Source organism: Zosterops lateralis, assembly GCF_965231275.1.
Source record: "Zosterops lateralis genome assembly, chromosome: 20".
In the NCBI taxonomy this organism is placed as follows: Eukaryota; Metazoa; Chordata; class Aves; order Passeriformes; family Zosteropidae; genus Zosterops; species Zosterops lateralis.
Genome location: NC_139780.1, coordinates 332,809 through 346,651, shown reverse-complemented (window position 1 = coordinate 346,651; position 13,843 = coordinate 332,809). Strand labels below are relative to the sequence as shown.

At 57.8% G+C, this 13,843-nt stretch overlaps 1 protein-coding gene across 3 annotated transcripts; it reads right to left on the bottom strand.

The window, feature by feature from the left end:
• Window positions 1-211: 211 nt before the first annotated feature.
• Window positions 212-13,430, bottom strand: FBXW5 (F-box and WD repeat domain containing 5). Of its 3 annotated transcripts, none has more exons than XM_083875684.1 (9): window positions 13,407-13,430; window positions 12,935-13,145; window positions 10,571-10,728; window positions 9,795-9,969; window positions 8,404-8,552; window positions 6,766-7,246; window positions 4,143-4,290; window positions 2,879-3,091; window positions 212-2,036 (listed from the first exon to the last, which is right to left on the bottom strand). In XM_083875684.1, exons 2-9 carry the CDS (start codon window positions 13,122-13,124, stop codon window positions 1,790-1,792), a joined length of 1,761 nt encoding a protein of 586 aa, XP_083731810.1. In that variant the 5' UTR covers window positions 13,125-13,145; window positions 13,407-13,430; the 3' UTR covers window positions 212-1,789. The 3 variants fall into 3 exon arrangements, with proteins under 3 accessions (XP_083731810.1, XP_083731811.1, XP_083731812.1); XM_083875685.1 differs by having other exon boundaries at window positions 212-2,028; XM_083875686.1 differs by lacking the exons at window positions 212-2,036; window positions 2,879-3,091 and adding an exon at window positions 3,102-3,254.
• Window positions 13,431-13,843: the final 413 nt, after the last annotated feature.

Genomic DNA, 13,843 nt, shown 5'->3' with positions numbered 1-13,843 from the left:
ATGTTCAGCAATTGCTGCCCTTTGGCCATCCTTGCACCTCTCCTGTTGCTCACAGCTCTCCATCCACACTCCCCAGCCCAGGGCAGGTCACCACAGGCTGGGCAGCAGCTCCTGCAGTGCCCCAGCCCAGCCCTGTGACAGTCCTGGACTCAGCTCTGCCTCAGCAGAGCAGTGCTTGGAAAAACAAGCTCACATTGCAGAGATGCTTTAGCAGAGTATTTATTCAATGCCAGAGTGAAGAGCAAAACTCAGTACAAACAACACCTCAGTGCCTTGCAGGCTGCTGCACTGAGCCATGGGTGGAAGAGTTCACAGTTGGGGGAGGAGGGAGAGGCTGTTCCTTCGCTGTGTGACTGGACAGAGCAGGATCTGGAGCCTGTGTGCACACACATGAAGGAACCCCTCATTTCATGACAGAAAACCTGAGTTTGGGGGTTTTGGATGAAGCTGGGGCACAGCAGGACACAGGTGCCAACCCTCCTGATGCAGAGGCTGCTGAAGCCATCAGTGATATTGTGACAGGAGCTGCCACTTCCATCAGGTCTGTCAGCAACCCCACACTGGGAATGGCACAGGCACCTGCCCTGGGGCGTCCGGGAGGGGCCCAAAATGCCTCCCCCTGCAGCTCCTTCCCAGCCCTGCTTCCAGGAGCGACAGCAGCTCCTCGGGGCCCCATCAGGCCAGGTCAAGATTAGAAGCTTAATTTTAGACTCTGACATTTGGGTACCTGCTACAGGGAGAGAAGCTCAAGGGACAGACAGTGAACACCACTGAGCCTGTAATAACTCCAAGTGACTGTCCCCACTGCCCGTGGGGGCCTGGAGGAGCTGACCCCTTCCATGGCAGGTCAGCCCCATGGACAGGGAGCTTATTTAGCTGTCACTGCAGGCAGGAGGGCTCCGTCCCCATCACCTACAGGTGAATGAATACCTGCAGCACCCATGGGTGCCTACACCTATTCACAGAGAACATACCAAGAGAACCTAAAGTGCCACAATTGGGTAGCATGGGCAGGAGGTAAGCTGTCCTCATGGGTACCCCAGAAAGGGACAGCAGATCCCCCACAATAAATACGTTCCCGATCCATAGCTTATTGAAGTGCTACTCAGAGGAAGACAGAGGCAAAGCCAGCACCATGTGACCACCAGCCCTCCCCCCTCCCAAGTTTGGGAACTGGTGATACCAATACTCAGCCCCTGGGGCCAGTCAGGCTCCCAGCCCTGGCCCTGCCCCCAGTTCCTGCTGCCCTCCCAGGCGGAGCTGCCATGGGGAGGAGGCACTTGACATTCCCCAGCAGCCAGACGAGTTGCCTGTGGAGCTTTGGGACAAACACACATTAATAAAATGCCAGTATTAAGAGAGTCCTGCAGTCAGGCAGCGCAGCTGCACCGCGGCTCCTGCCAAGCGCTCTGAAGCCGGCGGCTCCCAGCGGGGCCAGCCATGTCCCCAGCTTACATAGACCCACACTGGACATGCCTCAGTGTTGCCTGAGCCCAGAGCTCGCCCAGAGAGCTATGCCCAAGTAGCAATGCTGGTGAGAAGCTGTGGGAGCCCACCCTGCAGTGACCAGCTCAGCTGCTGCCCAGCAGACCCACAGCAGGGCCCCAGCTCTTATGTCCTGTCTGAAGCCAACGCTTCGAGGAGGAGTTGATTCCTGCTGCCAGGGCCCCTCCTGGCTCAGCCGTAGGATTTGTGTGCCTAGAGCTCATCTCTGTGCAGGACTCGGGGCTCTGTGAGCTCAGAAGGAGGTGCTGCAGTGAGGAAGCTGCAGGAGCAGATGTACCTGGGTTCAGCTTTTCTGGTTCATGAGCCAGGAGAAGAGCAGTTTCCTGGGCCGGGGCCTCCTGGCCTGCCGGACGCGCACGGCCCGCGGCGACCGCCACACCTTGATGGTGGTGTCATCACTGGCTGTCAACAGCAGCTCCTGCTCCACCGGGCTGAACGCCACCGAGTTCACCACGTTGTCGTGCTGCAGCTTGGCCAGGCAGATGTTGTAGTGCCGGTCCCAGATGTAGCCGTGTCGATCCTCTGCCCCACTGGGGTGGAAACAGTGGTCAGGGCTCCCCCCTGGTTCCAGTGTCAGCCCAGCAGCCCCAACACCCTGCCCTTCCCACCCCATCCTGCTGCAGGGATAGGAGCAGAGCTCCTGCCTCCATGAGCTTCATCCTGCACAGGCAGCTCCCTCTGGGATCCAGGGCCCCTCAGCTCACCCCATGGCACCTGCACCCAAGAATGGCATTTGCCACCTACCACCAAACAGACCACAGTTCCTGCTTGCCACTTGGCTGCTGCTTCGCTTGGTGCCAGCTGCTTTTCTCTCTCTCTGCTGTTGCTGCTGTGGCTGCCTGTTTTCGCTGTTTCCATTTTTTTTTCCCCTTTTATTTTCCCCTTTCTTCCCCCTCCACCTGAAGATTTGGACCAGCTCCGGACCTGACCCGACCTGAGAAGTCTGAGAATCTCCAGGGCCCTCGAAAGAAGCTCTGCGCCCTCCCCCTCACAGTAACTTGCCTTTTCCCTTGTGTTGGGGAGTGGTTTTTTCCTCATTTGTCAATAAACTGTTTTTTTCCACTTTTCCTCTGAGAGAAATTCCTTCCCAAACCCAGGGCTGGGGGGAAGGGGTGGTGGAGGTTCGTTTGCCTTTTTAGGGGATTCCTTTTGGAGGTTCTCCCCTAATTTATCCTAAACCAGCACAATATTTTACAGCAGGACCAGGGCAGCTACGCTCTACCAGCACTTTCTAAGTCAGTCCATCTGTTCTTTCCAATTCCATTCCCTGCTCTGCTCCCACACACGGGAGTGCTCTGCTCACCCGGCCACCCCACAGCAACGGCCCCAGGCCTTCCCAGATGCAGGATCAGTGTCCTGCCCGCTCCCTCACCTCGCTACGAAGTCCCTGCTGACGTCCAAGAAGATGAAGAAGCACTCCTCGTTGGGCGTGTAGGCCCGGTGTGCGCGCAGCGCTCGCTTCACCTCCTTCATGGTCTTCAGGTCAAACACGTGCAGGTCGATCTCCTCCGCGATGGGAGGCGGCTGCATCGGGTCTGAGATGACACAGTCCCGCGGCCAGGCCCGGCTGTTCACGTACAGGTACCTTGGGGAGGGCAGGGATGGGTTACCTGCACTGCACCAGGGACCACAGAGCCCCTTGGCACAGCAGGGATGAGCCTGCACAGCCCAGCTCACTGAAATCCAGGCTGGAACAGGGAAGAGGCCGCTGGAACACTCCTGGCCATGTCTGGAAAGGACCACCACACCTGAAAGGTGATTCTAGGGGTCAGGTCACACCTCTCTAGTCTCAATAAAACTATCTTTAAAGATGGGGGTGTCTTCTGGGCAGCATCTGAAGGGGAACTCTGCCCCCTGCTCCATTCACCCCACCTGAGAGCTGCCTCCAAGAGAGCTCTGGGAACCCAACACAAGAAGGATGAGGAGGTGCTGGACTACAGAGAAGGCCACTGAGATGCTCCAAGGGCTGGAGCCTCTCTGCTCTGGAGCCAGGCTGGGAGAGCTGGGGATGTTCAGCCTGGAGAAGAGGATCCAGGGAGATCTTGGAGCCCCTTCCAGTGCCTGAAGAGAAAAGAGCTTGAGACGAACCCGGGACATGGGATGGAGGGACAGGACAAGGGGGAATGGCTTCCCACTGCCAGAGGGCAGGAATAAATGGGATATTGAGAAGAGATTGTTCCCTTATGAGGGTGGTGAGACCCTGGCACAGGTTGCCCAGAGAAGCTGTGGCTGCCCCTGGATCCGTGGAGTGTTCAAAGCAAATGGATGGAGCTTAGAGCAACCTGGGAGAGTGGAAGTTGTCCCTGCCCATGGCAGGAGGGTGGGCATTAGATGGTTTTTAAGCAACTTTCCAATACAAACCATCTTAGGATTCTGTGGATGATCTACCTCAGGGAACAAGACACATTGGTATGGGCAGCTCCTCCACTCTCAGAAGGAGCCACCCTGTCCTGAGCGGGCTCAGGAACACACTCCTGCCACAGCTGGGGTTGACACTCAGCAGTAACACACCACTAGCACCTGGATGAGCAGGCACCCAATCCATCCACCACAGTCACTTCACGTCCTGGTCACCCCACAGAGCCCCTGAGCAGCTCCTGCCCACCCTGGCAGCTGCTGAAGCTCTCTGTGCTCACCGGTGGTCAGGGGAGAGGCCCATGCCAATGATGTGCCCATGGATGTCGATGACATGATCCAGGGAGTCAAAGAACTCATCTGAGCGTCGTTCCTCCCCCAGCACCGGCCCCGCCGTCGTCATCTGATGGGGCAGGATCCTTTTAATCCCTGTGGGACACAAAGCACAGGGAGGCAGTTCCACAGGCTGCTGCCAGCAGGTCTGGGGAGGTCGCAGGTTTCAGGGAGGGTCTTCCCTTGGTGCAGCTAAGAAAGGAGAACCAGCTTGCTGGGCAAGGTCTGGGACAGGGCTGCTGTCCTGGCCAGGCTCCTGCAGCCCTTCAGGTGGGCTTTGGGCCAGGACTTTGCCCATGAGCAACGCCCTGGCACATCCAACCCCAGACAGGGATACCCCAGTATGTGTGGGTACAGCCAAACTTTGCCTCAGCTCATCTCTGGAGCACATGGAAGCTGCCTTGGCCCAGGATACATGCTAGTTGTAGAAGGTTTTTTCTCCTAAACGATTCCCTGGGCTGGGCCCTTTCCCTGCAGTAGCCAGTCTGGAGCAGCCCAGCAGATGCACTGGCTGGGCAGGGTTTTCCCCTGACACTGTCAAGTGCAGGTGGGGATCTGTCCCAGGAAACTCAAAAAACAGACATTTAAACCCAAACTGTGCTCAAGTGCTTTGCAGCTTCTGAACCACCTGACCAAATGAGACAAGTGATGGGTCAAGCCCTGTCCCCTTCCAGCCCTGCAGAGGTCCAAAACACAAACAGCTCCACAGACAGTCCATCCCCAATGACTTCCTGGAGGACCTGTGAGCCTAAGCAGCTCCTGAGCACACACACAGGCTTCATCCTCAGCTGGAAGGTGGTCAGGCCCATCCCATCCCCTTGGCCCTCAGCAGGAATTGCTTACACCACCTTTGATTTTAGCCCTCTCCTGCAGCCCAACAAGACATGGGTGACACCCCACTACAGCCCAAGTCTAAGGCCATTACCAGTATCTCCTGCCCTGAGCCTGGGACCTTTGAGACAGGACTGGTGTTCTTCCACCCCACTGGTGCTGCTCACCAGCATCTTCATCCTCACTTCCACAGCACCATGCTCCTGTTCCAAACTCAGACACACATGAGTCAGAAGGACAGGCTGCTCAACCTGGAACCAGCATGAGAAACAGGAACTGAAGGATCTGAGGCTGGAGCAGCACTGCACAGAGTGGGAGGTGAGCACAGAGTGAGCTCCTTTAGGTGCTGTGGGCACAGAGCAGGTGCACAGGGCCAGTTCTGCACACAAACCAAGGGGCAAACAACACTGCAGTGACTCGTGGTGGGACAGGAACTGAGCCAGTATCCAGCCCTCCAAGCAGCAGCCTGTACTGCAAACGCTGGCTGCCAGCCAGGGAGTCACAGAGTTCAAAGGCATCACACAAATCCCTCAGCCCTGGGAGGCTGTGGAGGAATTCGGGAGCCCAAAGGCTCTGCCTTGGTGTGTGGCAGGTTGCAGTGAAGCCCTGGGTGATTCACCAGGGCTGAGTCACCATGGCTGTCTGCAAACCCATAGGAAGGAGCATGGAGCAGAGCTCATTCAGTCCAGGTTATATTCCTAACTGAGGTGGGCAAAGACTAAGTTGCTTACAGCTCTGGAAACTGCCTTCCCCCGCCTTACTGGGCTGTATTGGTGTAGGACTATGGGAAAGTCAGGAGAGCAAGGAAACAAGGCTGTAACTGTGAGCAGTGAAAGGAATTGAAACAGTGTGGCTTCATAGTCTTGTCTGGGAGCAGCTCTCTCCTTCCCTACACTCCTGGTCCTTTCCACTTCTCTGCCAGCTTTAGGGTGTCTTGGGCAAACAGCCAGTCTACCTGCCCCTGCTCCTGCTCCCTGCTGAGGAGTTTCCCACAGGATTTCCTCTAAATTCAGGCTCTGCTGGACCTGTTGCCTTAACAGGAGTGCCCCAGGTGAGAGTAAGGGACATCCTAACACAGAACAGGATCACCAGCCATGGCCTGGCACATGCTGCACCCACAGCCCATTGTACCCCACTGGTACAAAGGAGGAGGTGGAACCTGCCCAGCATTGCTCAGCACACAAACACTGGCTGGGGCAGTGAATAATCCCCTTGGAAACCTTCCCAGCCCCAAGTGTCTCACTGAGGCTGGACACCCACGTAAGGGTGGTCCCACCCCATGGGAGAGGGGAGGCAGGCAAGGGGCAGGGGCACTGCACAAGGGACTCACATATCAACTCCATACTGCTCAGACCAAGCTTCCCTGATGCCCTGTCTACTCCCATAAGAGAACAGGACCAAGGTGCCCCCACACACTCCTCCAGGGCAACTGCTGCCCTGCCCCTGCACCCACTGCTGCTCATGGCTGGTGTCCTTAAACAGAAGCTCCTTCTTGCTGTTCTGCTCAGCCCTTGCCATGACTTTGGCCATCTGTCACACTGGCAGCAACAAAACAACCCTCAGGCAAGTAGAGGAAGTAGAACGCCCCTCACTGATGGGGCCTCTCAGAGCAAACTGCAGCTCACACCTCACAAACAGGCAGAAGAGAGACCAGGTCTCTTCCCAACCCAAATCCCCAGTGCACCTGCAGCCCAGGCCCCCAGGGAGCCCCTGCTGTCTCCAGCTCAGACCCAGCCTCACCTATCTGGTGCGGAGAGTAGGTGAGGCATCCTGTGGTGAAGATCAAGTACTTTGTCTTGCTGTTGCTGTCCGTGGGGAGCAGGTTTGGCTCAGGAGGTTTAGTTCTGTTGCGCACAAACAGCTCGGCCACCTTTGTCTCCAGCTCTGTCTCGGTCATGGCAGGCCTCATGCGGCCCTCCATGATATCATCAAAGAGCTGCTGCAGCCCGTGCTCCGCTGGCACAGCCCCGGCATCCGGCAATTCCTGTAGGGCTGGCTCCGCAGGCAGCCTGGGCTTGGCCTCCTCTTCCTCGCTGTCGCTGCCGAGATCAAAGACTGGGCAGGAGGAGGAAGCAGCCAGCTGCTCCTCGTAGTCCAGGAGCAGATCTGGGTTGTCATACCGGCTGCAGTCAGCCACCATCACAGTCCGGATGGTGCTGGCATTCAGGTTCTGGATTTTGAACAGTCTCTTCACTACATTCACATTTTCAGACTCGATGCCCTGCAAGCAGAGGGGAGAAGTGAGCAGGGAGCACCCAAGAGCACTCCTACAGTTCAAACTAAGACCTGAGCTAGTGCAGGGACACCAGCCCCCACAGATCCCTCACAGTGTATGTGGGGCACTGACACAAGAACGGGCCCCAGGCTTGCCAGCTCTACCGAGCTCCTTCTTATCCTGGATGGAGACAGAACAAGAGAAAACACTCCTGCAGGCAGGCAGCAGTGGAGTGAGGAAGCACAGCTGGGCAGCACTGCTGCCACCGTACCCTGAGGGCATCAGCTGGTGCTTTACAGTGCAGGGCCAGCAGCTGGACTTGATCCTTGAGGGTCCCTTCCACCTCAGGATACTTTCACCTTCCACTCTACATTCTGTGATCAACAAGGATTTCAGGAACAGGCCTCTGTGATAAGCATGAAGTGGGATCTGTCTGGCCCACAGCAGCAGTGACAGAGAATTCCCGTGCTCCTGGAGTGGGATAATGCTTCAGTGTAGCATTCAGAGATGTGGCTGTGGGAAGGTCTCTGCTACCAGAGGATTTTACCTGGGGTCAGCATCTTGTTAAAATCACAAAACATGGGGATGTGTAGGTGTGACAAAGAGGCAAAACATGGGGAACACAACTGAGCAGCTCAAGGAGTGAATGAGCAGTTTGAGGCCAGCACACTCAGCTCTCCAAGTCTCACCACAGAATCAGAGACAGCAGCTGGCCCAAGAAACCTCAGCAGGGCCAGGCAGGGCTGAGCTCAGCCTCCAGGTCCCAGGAACACCCTGAGCCACCAAGTGGGAGAAGGGCCATTGCTGGGACACACGCCAGGCTACAGCAGTCCCAGGCCCAGCTTCAGACTATCAAGGACCTCAGCAGCCCTGTTGTTGGGCAATGCACATTGTGGAGCACTGCAGCCAACTCCTCAGCCTAATTAATGTGGCAAAAGTTAATGAGATCTGAGGGCAGAGTTAGAATATTGTAGTGAGTACCACAACACCAAGCGTGGAGAAACCTCATGCAGGGGTTGCCTGGAGCTCAGGATCCTGAGGGCAAATCAAAGGAGACAAACAGGGAGGACAGGAGGATTGAGCCATCCTCCCCTGCAGCCTTCCCTCCCCCAGGAGACACCAGGAAGCTGCACTGCCTGTGAAGCTGAAGGAAGGCAGCTCACCTGGAAAGCATTGTTCAGCCACAGCACTGAGCAGGAGGTTATGCGCCCAATCCGATGCAAATTGCCTGATATCAAGTTGGTTTCATTCAGCCAGCAGCCAAACACATCATAGGGCTTATTCCTCACCCTGGAAAGCAGCGTGAAGTTTTCTAGAAGGGAAACATGAGGCAGTGATTTCCAGCAAGAGCCCTGGAGAAACCATGTGGGACAGGGGAAGTGGATCCAGGTCTCTGTAGGAGAGGCAAACCCCCACCCAGCTCCCAGCCACTGCTACAGAGACAGATAATTTCTCTTTTCTGCAGAGATGTGTGATGATACCTTGCACAAAGGAAACCAAAATAACAGGGCAGTGGACAGAGCCAGAGCACAGAGCAACCCAACCTCCCACCCTTTCCCTGAGCGGGGCCCAGAGCAGGCCCTGGGGAGAAGAATGAGTTACACACACACAGAATTTCCCTCCCACCCCTGGGGCTTGGGGCCTCTCCAGCCAGGGCAGGTGTGCACTCCTGATTGCTGGTTCTGTGAGACTCTGCACAAAGATGGTGAGATAACACAGTGGGGATAAGCCTCATACACAGAACTGCAGCCGAAGTGAAAGAGGCTCAGATAATGACACCTCAGAAAGCCCTGTGAGACCTGTGGGTGAGACTAGGGCCACAAAGGTGATCTAAGGGCCCATCTCCTCTGCAGATGGGCTGAGAGAGCTGGATATGTCCAGCCTGGAGAAGAGAAGGCTCTGGGAAGACCTTAGAGCACCTTCCAGTGCCTGAAGGAGCACCAGGAGAGCTGGAGAGGAACCTGGGACAAGGGATGCAGGGACAGGACAAGGGGGAATGGCTTCCCACTGACATAGGGCAGGGATAGATGGGGTAATGGGGGGAAATTGTTCCCTGTGACATTGGGGAGGCCCTGGCACAGGCTGCCCAGAGAAGCTGTGGCTGCCCCTGGATCCCTGGAAGTGTCCCAGGCCAACCTGGATGAGGCTTGGAGCAACCTGGGAGAGTGGAAGGTGTCCCTGCCCACAGCAGGGGTTGGAATGAGATGAGCTTTAAAGTCTCTTCCAACCCAAACATTCTGGGTTTCTGAGGCTCTATGGCAGCACCACACACACCAGAGACAGGGGATTCAAGATGAGTGACGTGGATAACCCCTGCCCTGACTGCCACTAAGAAGTGAGGCTAAATACATAATACACAAATAAATAAATAAGACACACTGCCTTGAGGTGCTGCTGTAGTGCCTCAAACAGAGTTAGGGCTGTCTGTGAGGTTTCCCCTCTAGAACTGTGACTGGAACCCCTCAGCTCAGTAGCCAGTACAAGCTGAGGCAAACCCAAAGAAGAAGGGAACCCCTCAGCCAGCACTCACACGCCCCAGGGAAGCCCCACTTACCCATGCTGATCACAGCAATCTCCCCCGAGGAGGAGTTGTGAGGCCCCACAAAGACACCGGATACCAGCAGGAGGGAGTCATCGGAATTGAACTGGGAGAACTGGGTGTAGCTCCAGTTGTATGGCCTCATGTTGGAGCTGTGCTGCAGGGAGATGTCCAGCTCATTGCTCCAGATCTACAGAGAGATGGACAGTCAGGAAGCTGCTGAGAAGCCTGAGGGTGGTTCTGCTTTATCTGTCCTGCCAGTACTCACTGGGACATGAAAAACAAACAGTATCAAAAACCCCATGTAACTGCCTCCCACTCACCATATCCCTGACAGAAAACAGAGAGGGGATAAATGGAGAACTGTTGGTGCACTGGCCAGAGGAGAGGGTGTTCAGGCAGTGAATGGTGCTGGGTTTCCAGCACGTTCAGAGAGATTCCTCCCAGGACAACCACCCAGGCAAGACACGATCCATTGCAGTGGATCATTATCTCCCCAGTCTTCGTCAGACCCAGGGCACAACAGGGCACTGATCTGCACCTAGAAAGCAAAGCACCTCGGCCACCTCCACACACAACAGAAGCTGGAGCTGGAACCCACAGCCCTCAAGGCTACATTTGCAAGAGTCATTAGTTCTATGGCTTAGAAAACAGCTCAGCACCCACAGGAACCAGCCCAAGTCCAGGGACATCTGGTCAAACCTCTCCACAGACTTCCCAAAGGCTGCTCTCAGGACTAAGCCCCACTGGACCAAGGCTGCAAGGGCTGGGCAGGGCACCTACCACTTTACCTTGACCGTGCAGTCTTTGGAGCACGATGCAAACAGGCAGCCAGAGTGGGAGAAGCTCAGGTGCAGAACTTGGTCGTTATGCTCCTTCAGGGCCTGCACCTCCACACAGGGGATGGTGTCGTAGAGCCTCTGGAACTCATCATACCAGGAGACAGCACCTGCAGCACAGAGCAGGGACAGGGGACAGGAGTGTCAGTGGAGGGAAGCAGAGCTGGGTTAAACACGGCATCAGGCTTTAATAAAACCATCCTGGCTCCTGCAAGCAAGGCCAGGAGCTCTGCTGGGGCACCAACTCAGGGCTGCAGCTCAGCTACCAGCCCTCAGCATTTTCCTCAGCAGCTTCCCTACTCCCACACAAAAAAAAAACCCTTTTTTCCTGTACACACACAGTTCCACACCACAGCTCTGCCTTCCCAACCAGCACAACCCCTGCTGGAACAGCCCAGGCAGAGGCTCTGGCTATCAGATCAAAATCTTGCCCAGGACAAAACAGTCCTGAGAAGGAACACGTGCTCCAGCACAACTGAATCAACCCAGTGGGACAAGAGGGAAGCTGCTCCTCACTGTACCCAGCTCTGCACTGATTATCTTTGTCTTGTCTAACACAAAATCAAGATGGTTCCAGAAAGGGACCAGGACCTGGAAAAAAACATCTCCTTGAGGTAAGAGAACTGAAAAAATGAGTGAGAAGAACAGAAGCTGGGCACACTCACAAGAATCTTACTGATGGACAATAAAAGATAAGTAAAGATTTTTTATGAAGGGCCCAGCCAGGCAGCCTACAGAGTTCATGTAGCAGCAAATCCCAGAGAGGCAAAGAGGATTAGACATGTATATGGATAAGGGCCAACTTTCCTAGTGACACTGAACAGGACTGAGGGATTTTTAGGAACACACTGCAGCCCAGGAGGCACCTGCTCCTGCAGACAGGGACCAGCTTCCTGCCAGCACATCCCACTGCTACTCGAGGCTGGGCACTTCAACCCCCCCAGAACCCCCTGGTCCCTGAACCCTATCCAGCTGGGAAATGCCTGAGCAGGCCCCATTTGGCCAGGCAAACCCATCATTTCACCTCATAGACCCACTGGATACCAGTCCTCTAACCATGGGGCTGCCCAGGGCAACCAGGCTGGCAGGGGCATTCCCCAAACTCACACTCCAGCCCCTGCCCACACCTGCCAGCTGTCCCTGCCCTGCTGCCCTGTGCAGGGTGCCCACAGCTCCAGCAGCCAGGGAGGTGCCTGGAGACGTTACTGAGCTACACCAACGGCTTGATGCTAATTAGTGCTCCAGAACAAGGCTGGCAAGGTGACTAAGCAGCTCCAGGAGGCTGGGAGTGAATGAGCCGGGTCAAAAGACTTCACAAAAACCCTAAAGAGCAAAGTCACACCCCCAGGAAGAATCTCATAGACATCCACCTCCTCCCAGAGCCCGTCTGCAGAGATGTTCCTGCTGTAGGATCAGCCCCCACTGGCTGGGACGTGGCATTTCCTCCTGCCCTTCTGTAGCCAGGATCCAACTCCCTCAGCCACAGCTGGGGCCCCCTGTGCAGCCCTGAAACACCCTGGGAATGCTTGGAGAGAAACCCCCTGGGCAGCAAGGGCTCCAAGGGATCCCAGCTGGAGTGACAGAGCTGGGTCATCCTTCCAGACTGCACCAAACTGCTTCCAGCCCTGGATGCCCAGCAGGGAGCAGAGCTGTGATCACACATCCCCAAGCCTTCTGAGAGCTGGGCCAGGGACAGCCCTGCCAGGCTCTGTCAGCTCCTGCTGTTGGCCCAGATCAAGCCCAACCTGCCCTGGTGCCGTGGGGCAGCTGCTGGCTCAGCATGTGTCCCCAGTGCTGTCACAGGGCCACACGTCCCCAGAGATGTCCCTGCACAGCCCGGCCCCTGGGAGCAGCCAACGGTGCTTGTGGCAGTGCCTGCTCAGCTGGAGAAAGGACAGAGCTGCAGCAGAGGGGCTGCCAAGTCCCAGAAAGGCAAAGCCAGCAGTGATTGCACAGATCCCATCCAGGCTGGGATGCAGCAGCAGCGTGTGGTGACTCACTGCCACTGCCGGGATCTTCCTGGAGAGCAGCTGCAGAGAGCACCTGCCTAGAGAGCTCAGAAACCTCCTTTCTATGAAAAGGGAGAGGCAAAGCATTTCCAGCCCTCTGAGCCCCGTTTCTGAAGGGTCTGGGCAGACCCAGAGCCCTTCCCGTGCACATCTCAGCCCATGACGCGGTGACACAGCCGAGGGGACGCGTTCAGGGGCTGCACCGCCCCGAGAGCGGCGGGCGGAGGGCAGAGCGGGGGCAGAGCAGGCTCCGGCCCGGGCTCACGGCAGCTGCCGCCCCCCGGCTCAGCCCCGCGCCCCAGCGCACCTGGGTGCCGCGGCACGTCCCGGGACACGCGGTAGTAGCGGTAGAAAAGCTCCTTCCACAGGAATTCGTCGCGGGCCACGGCGCGCCACTGCTGGCAGACGAGCCCCACCGAGAGCACGTCGGCGTGGTCCAGGTACAGAAAGATCTCGAACAGGACGGTGTCCGGGAGCCGGGGGCAGCCCGCGTCCATCGTGTCATTCTGCCGCCGCGCCTGGAACCGAGCGGGGTGCTGGTGTCAGGCCCGGACCGGGCACCCGCCCCCGCCGAGGGCTCGCGGCCCCCCCGAGCCGTGCCCGCTGCTTCCTTCGTGACGTGCCCGGCGTTCCGGTGCCCCCCCGCGGTCAGTGCCCCCCTCCCGGTGCCGTGCCCGGTTTGCTCGGCGCCCCCCGCGGCCGGCGCTCCCCCCGTGCCGTGCCCGGTGTCCCCGCCGTCCCCCCGTGCCGTGCCCGGTGTCCCCGCCGTCCCCCCGCACCTCGGCGGCTCCGCTGCCCCCGCCCCGCCGCGCCACTTCCGCCCGGCGCTCCCGGCGCTGCCTCGCCGGCCAATCACCGCGCGCGTCCGTCCGCAGCCGCGACGGCTCGAGCACAGAGCTGCCCGCGGCGTGACAGGCGCGGCGAGCCGAGCGCGGCGCGATCGCTCAGGGGTGCCCCCCCGCATTGGCAGCGCCGCCCCGCCCCGCCCCGCCCGACCGCGCCCGCCACAGGCCACACCCCCGCGACCACGCCCTCCCACGCCACGCCCACATTAGACCACGCCCCTATTTCAACAGGCCATGCCCACCCGTGACCCCCTGACCCCCGGGCCTGTTCAGGCCCCTCACGGGCCTCCGGCCTGGCCTGGCGTGACCCCGGGGCCGGCCCCGTCCAGCCGTGACCCTGGTCCTGGCCCCGGCCCCGTCCGGCCGCCCCG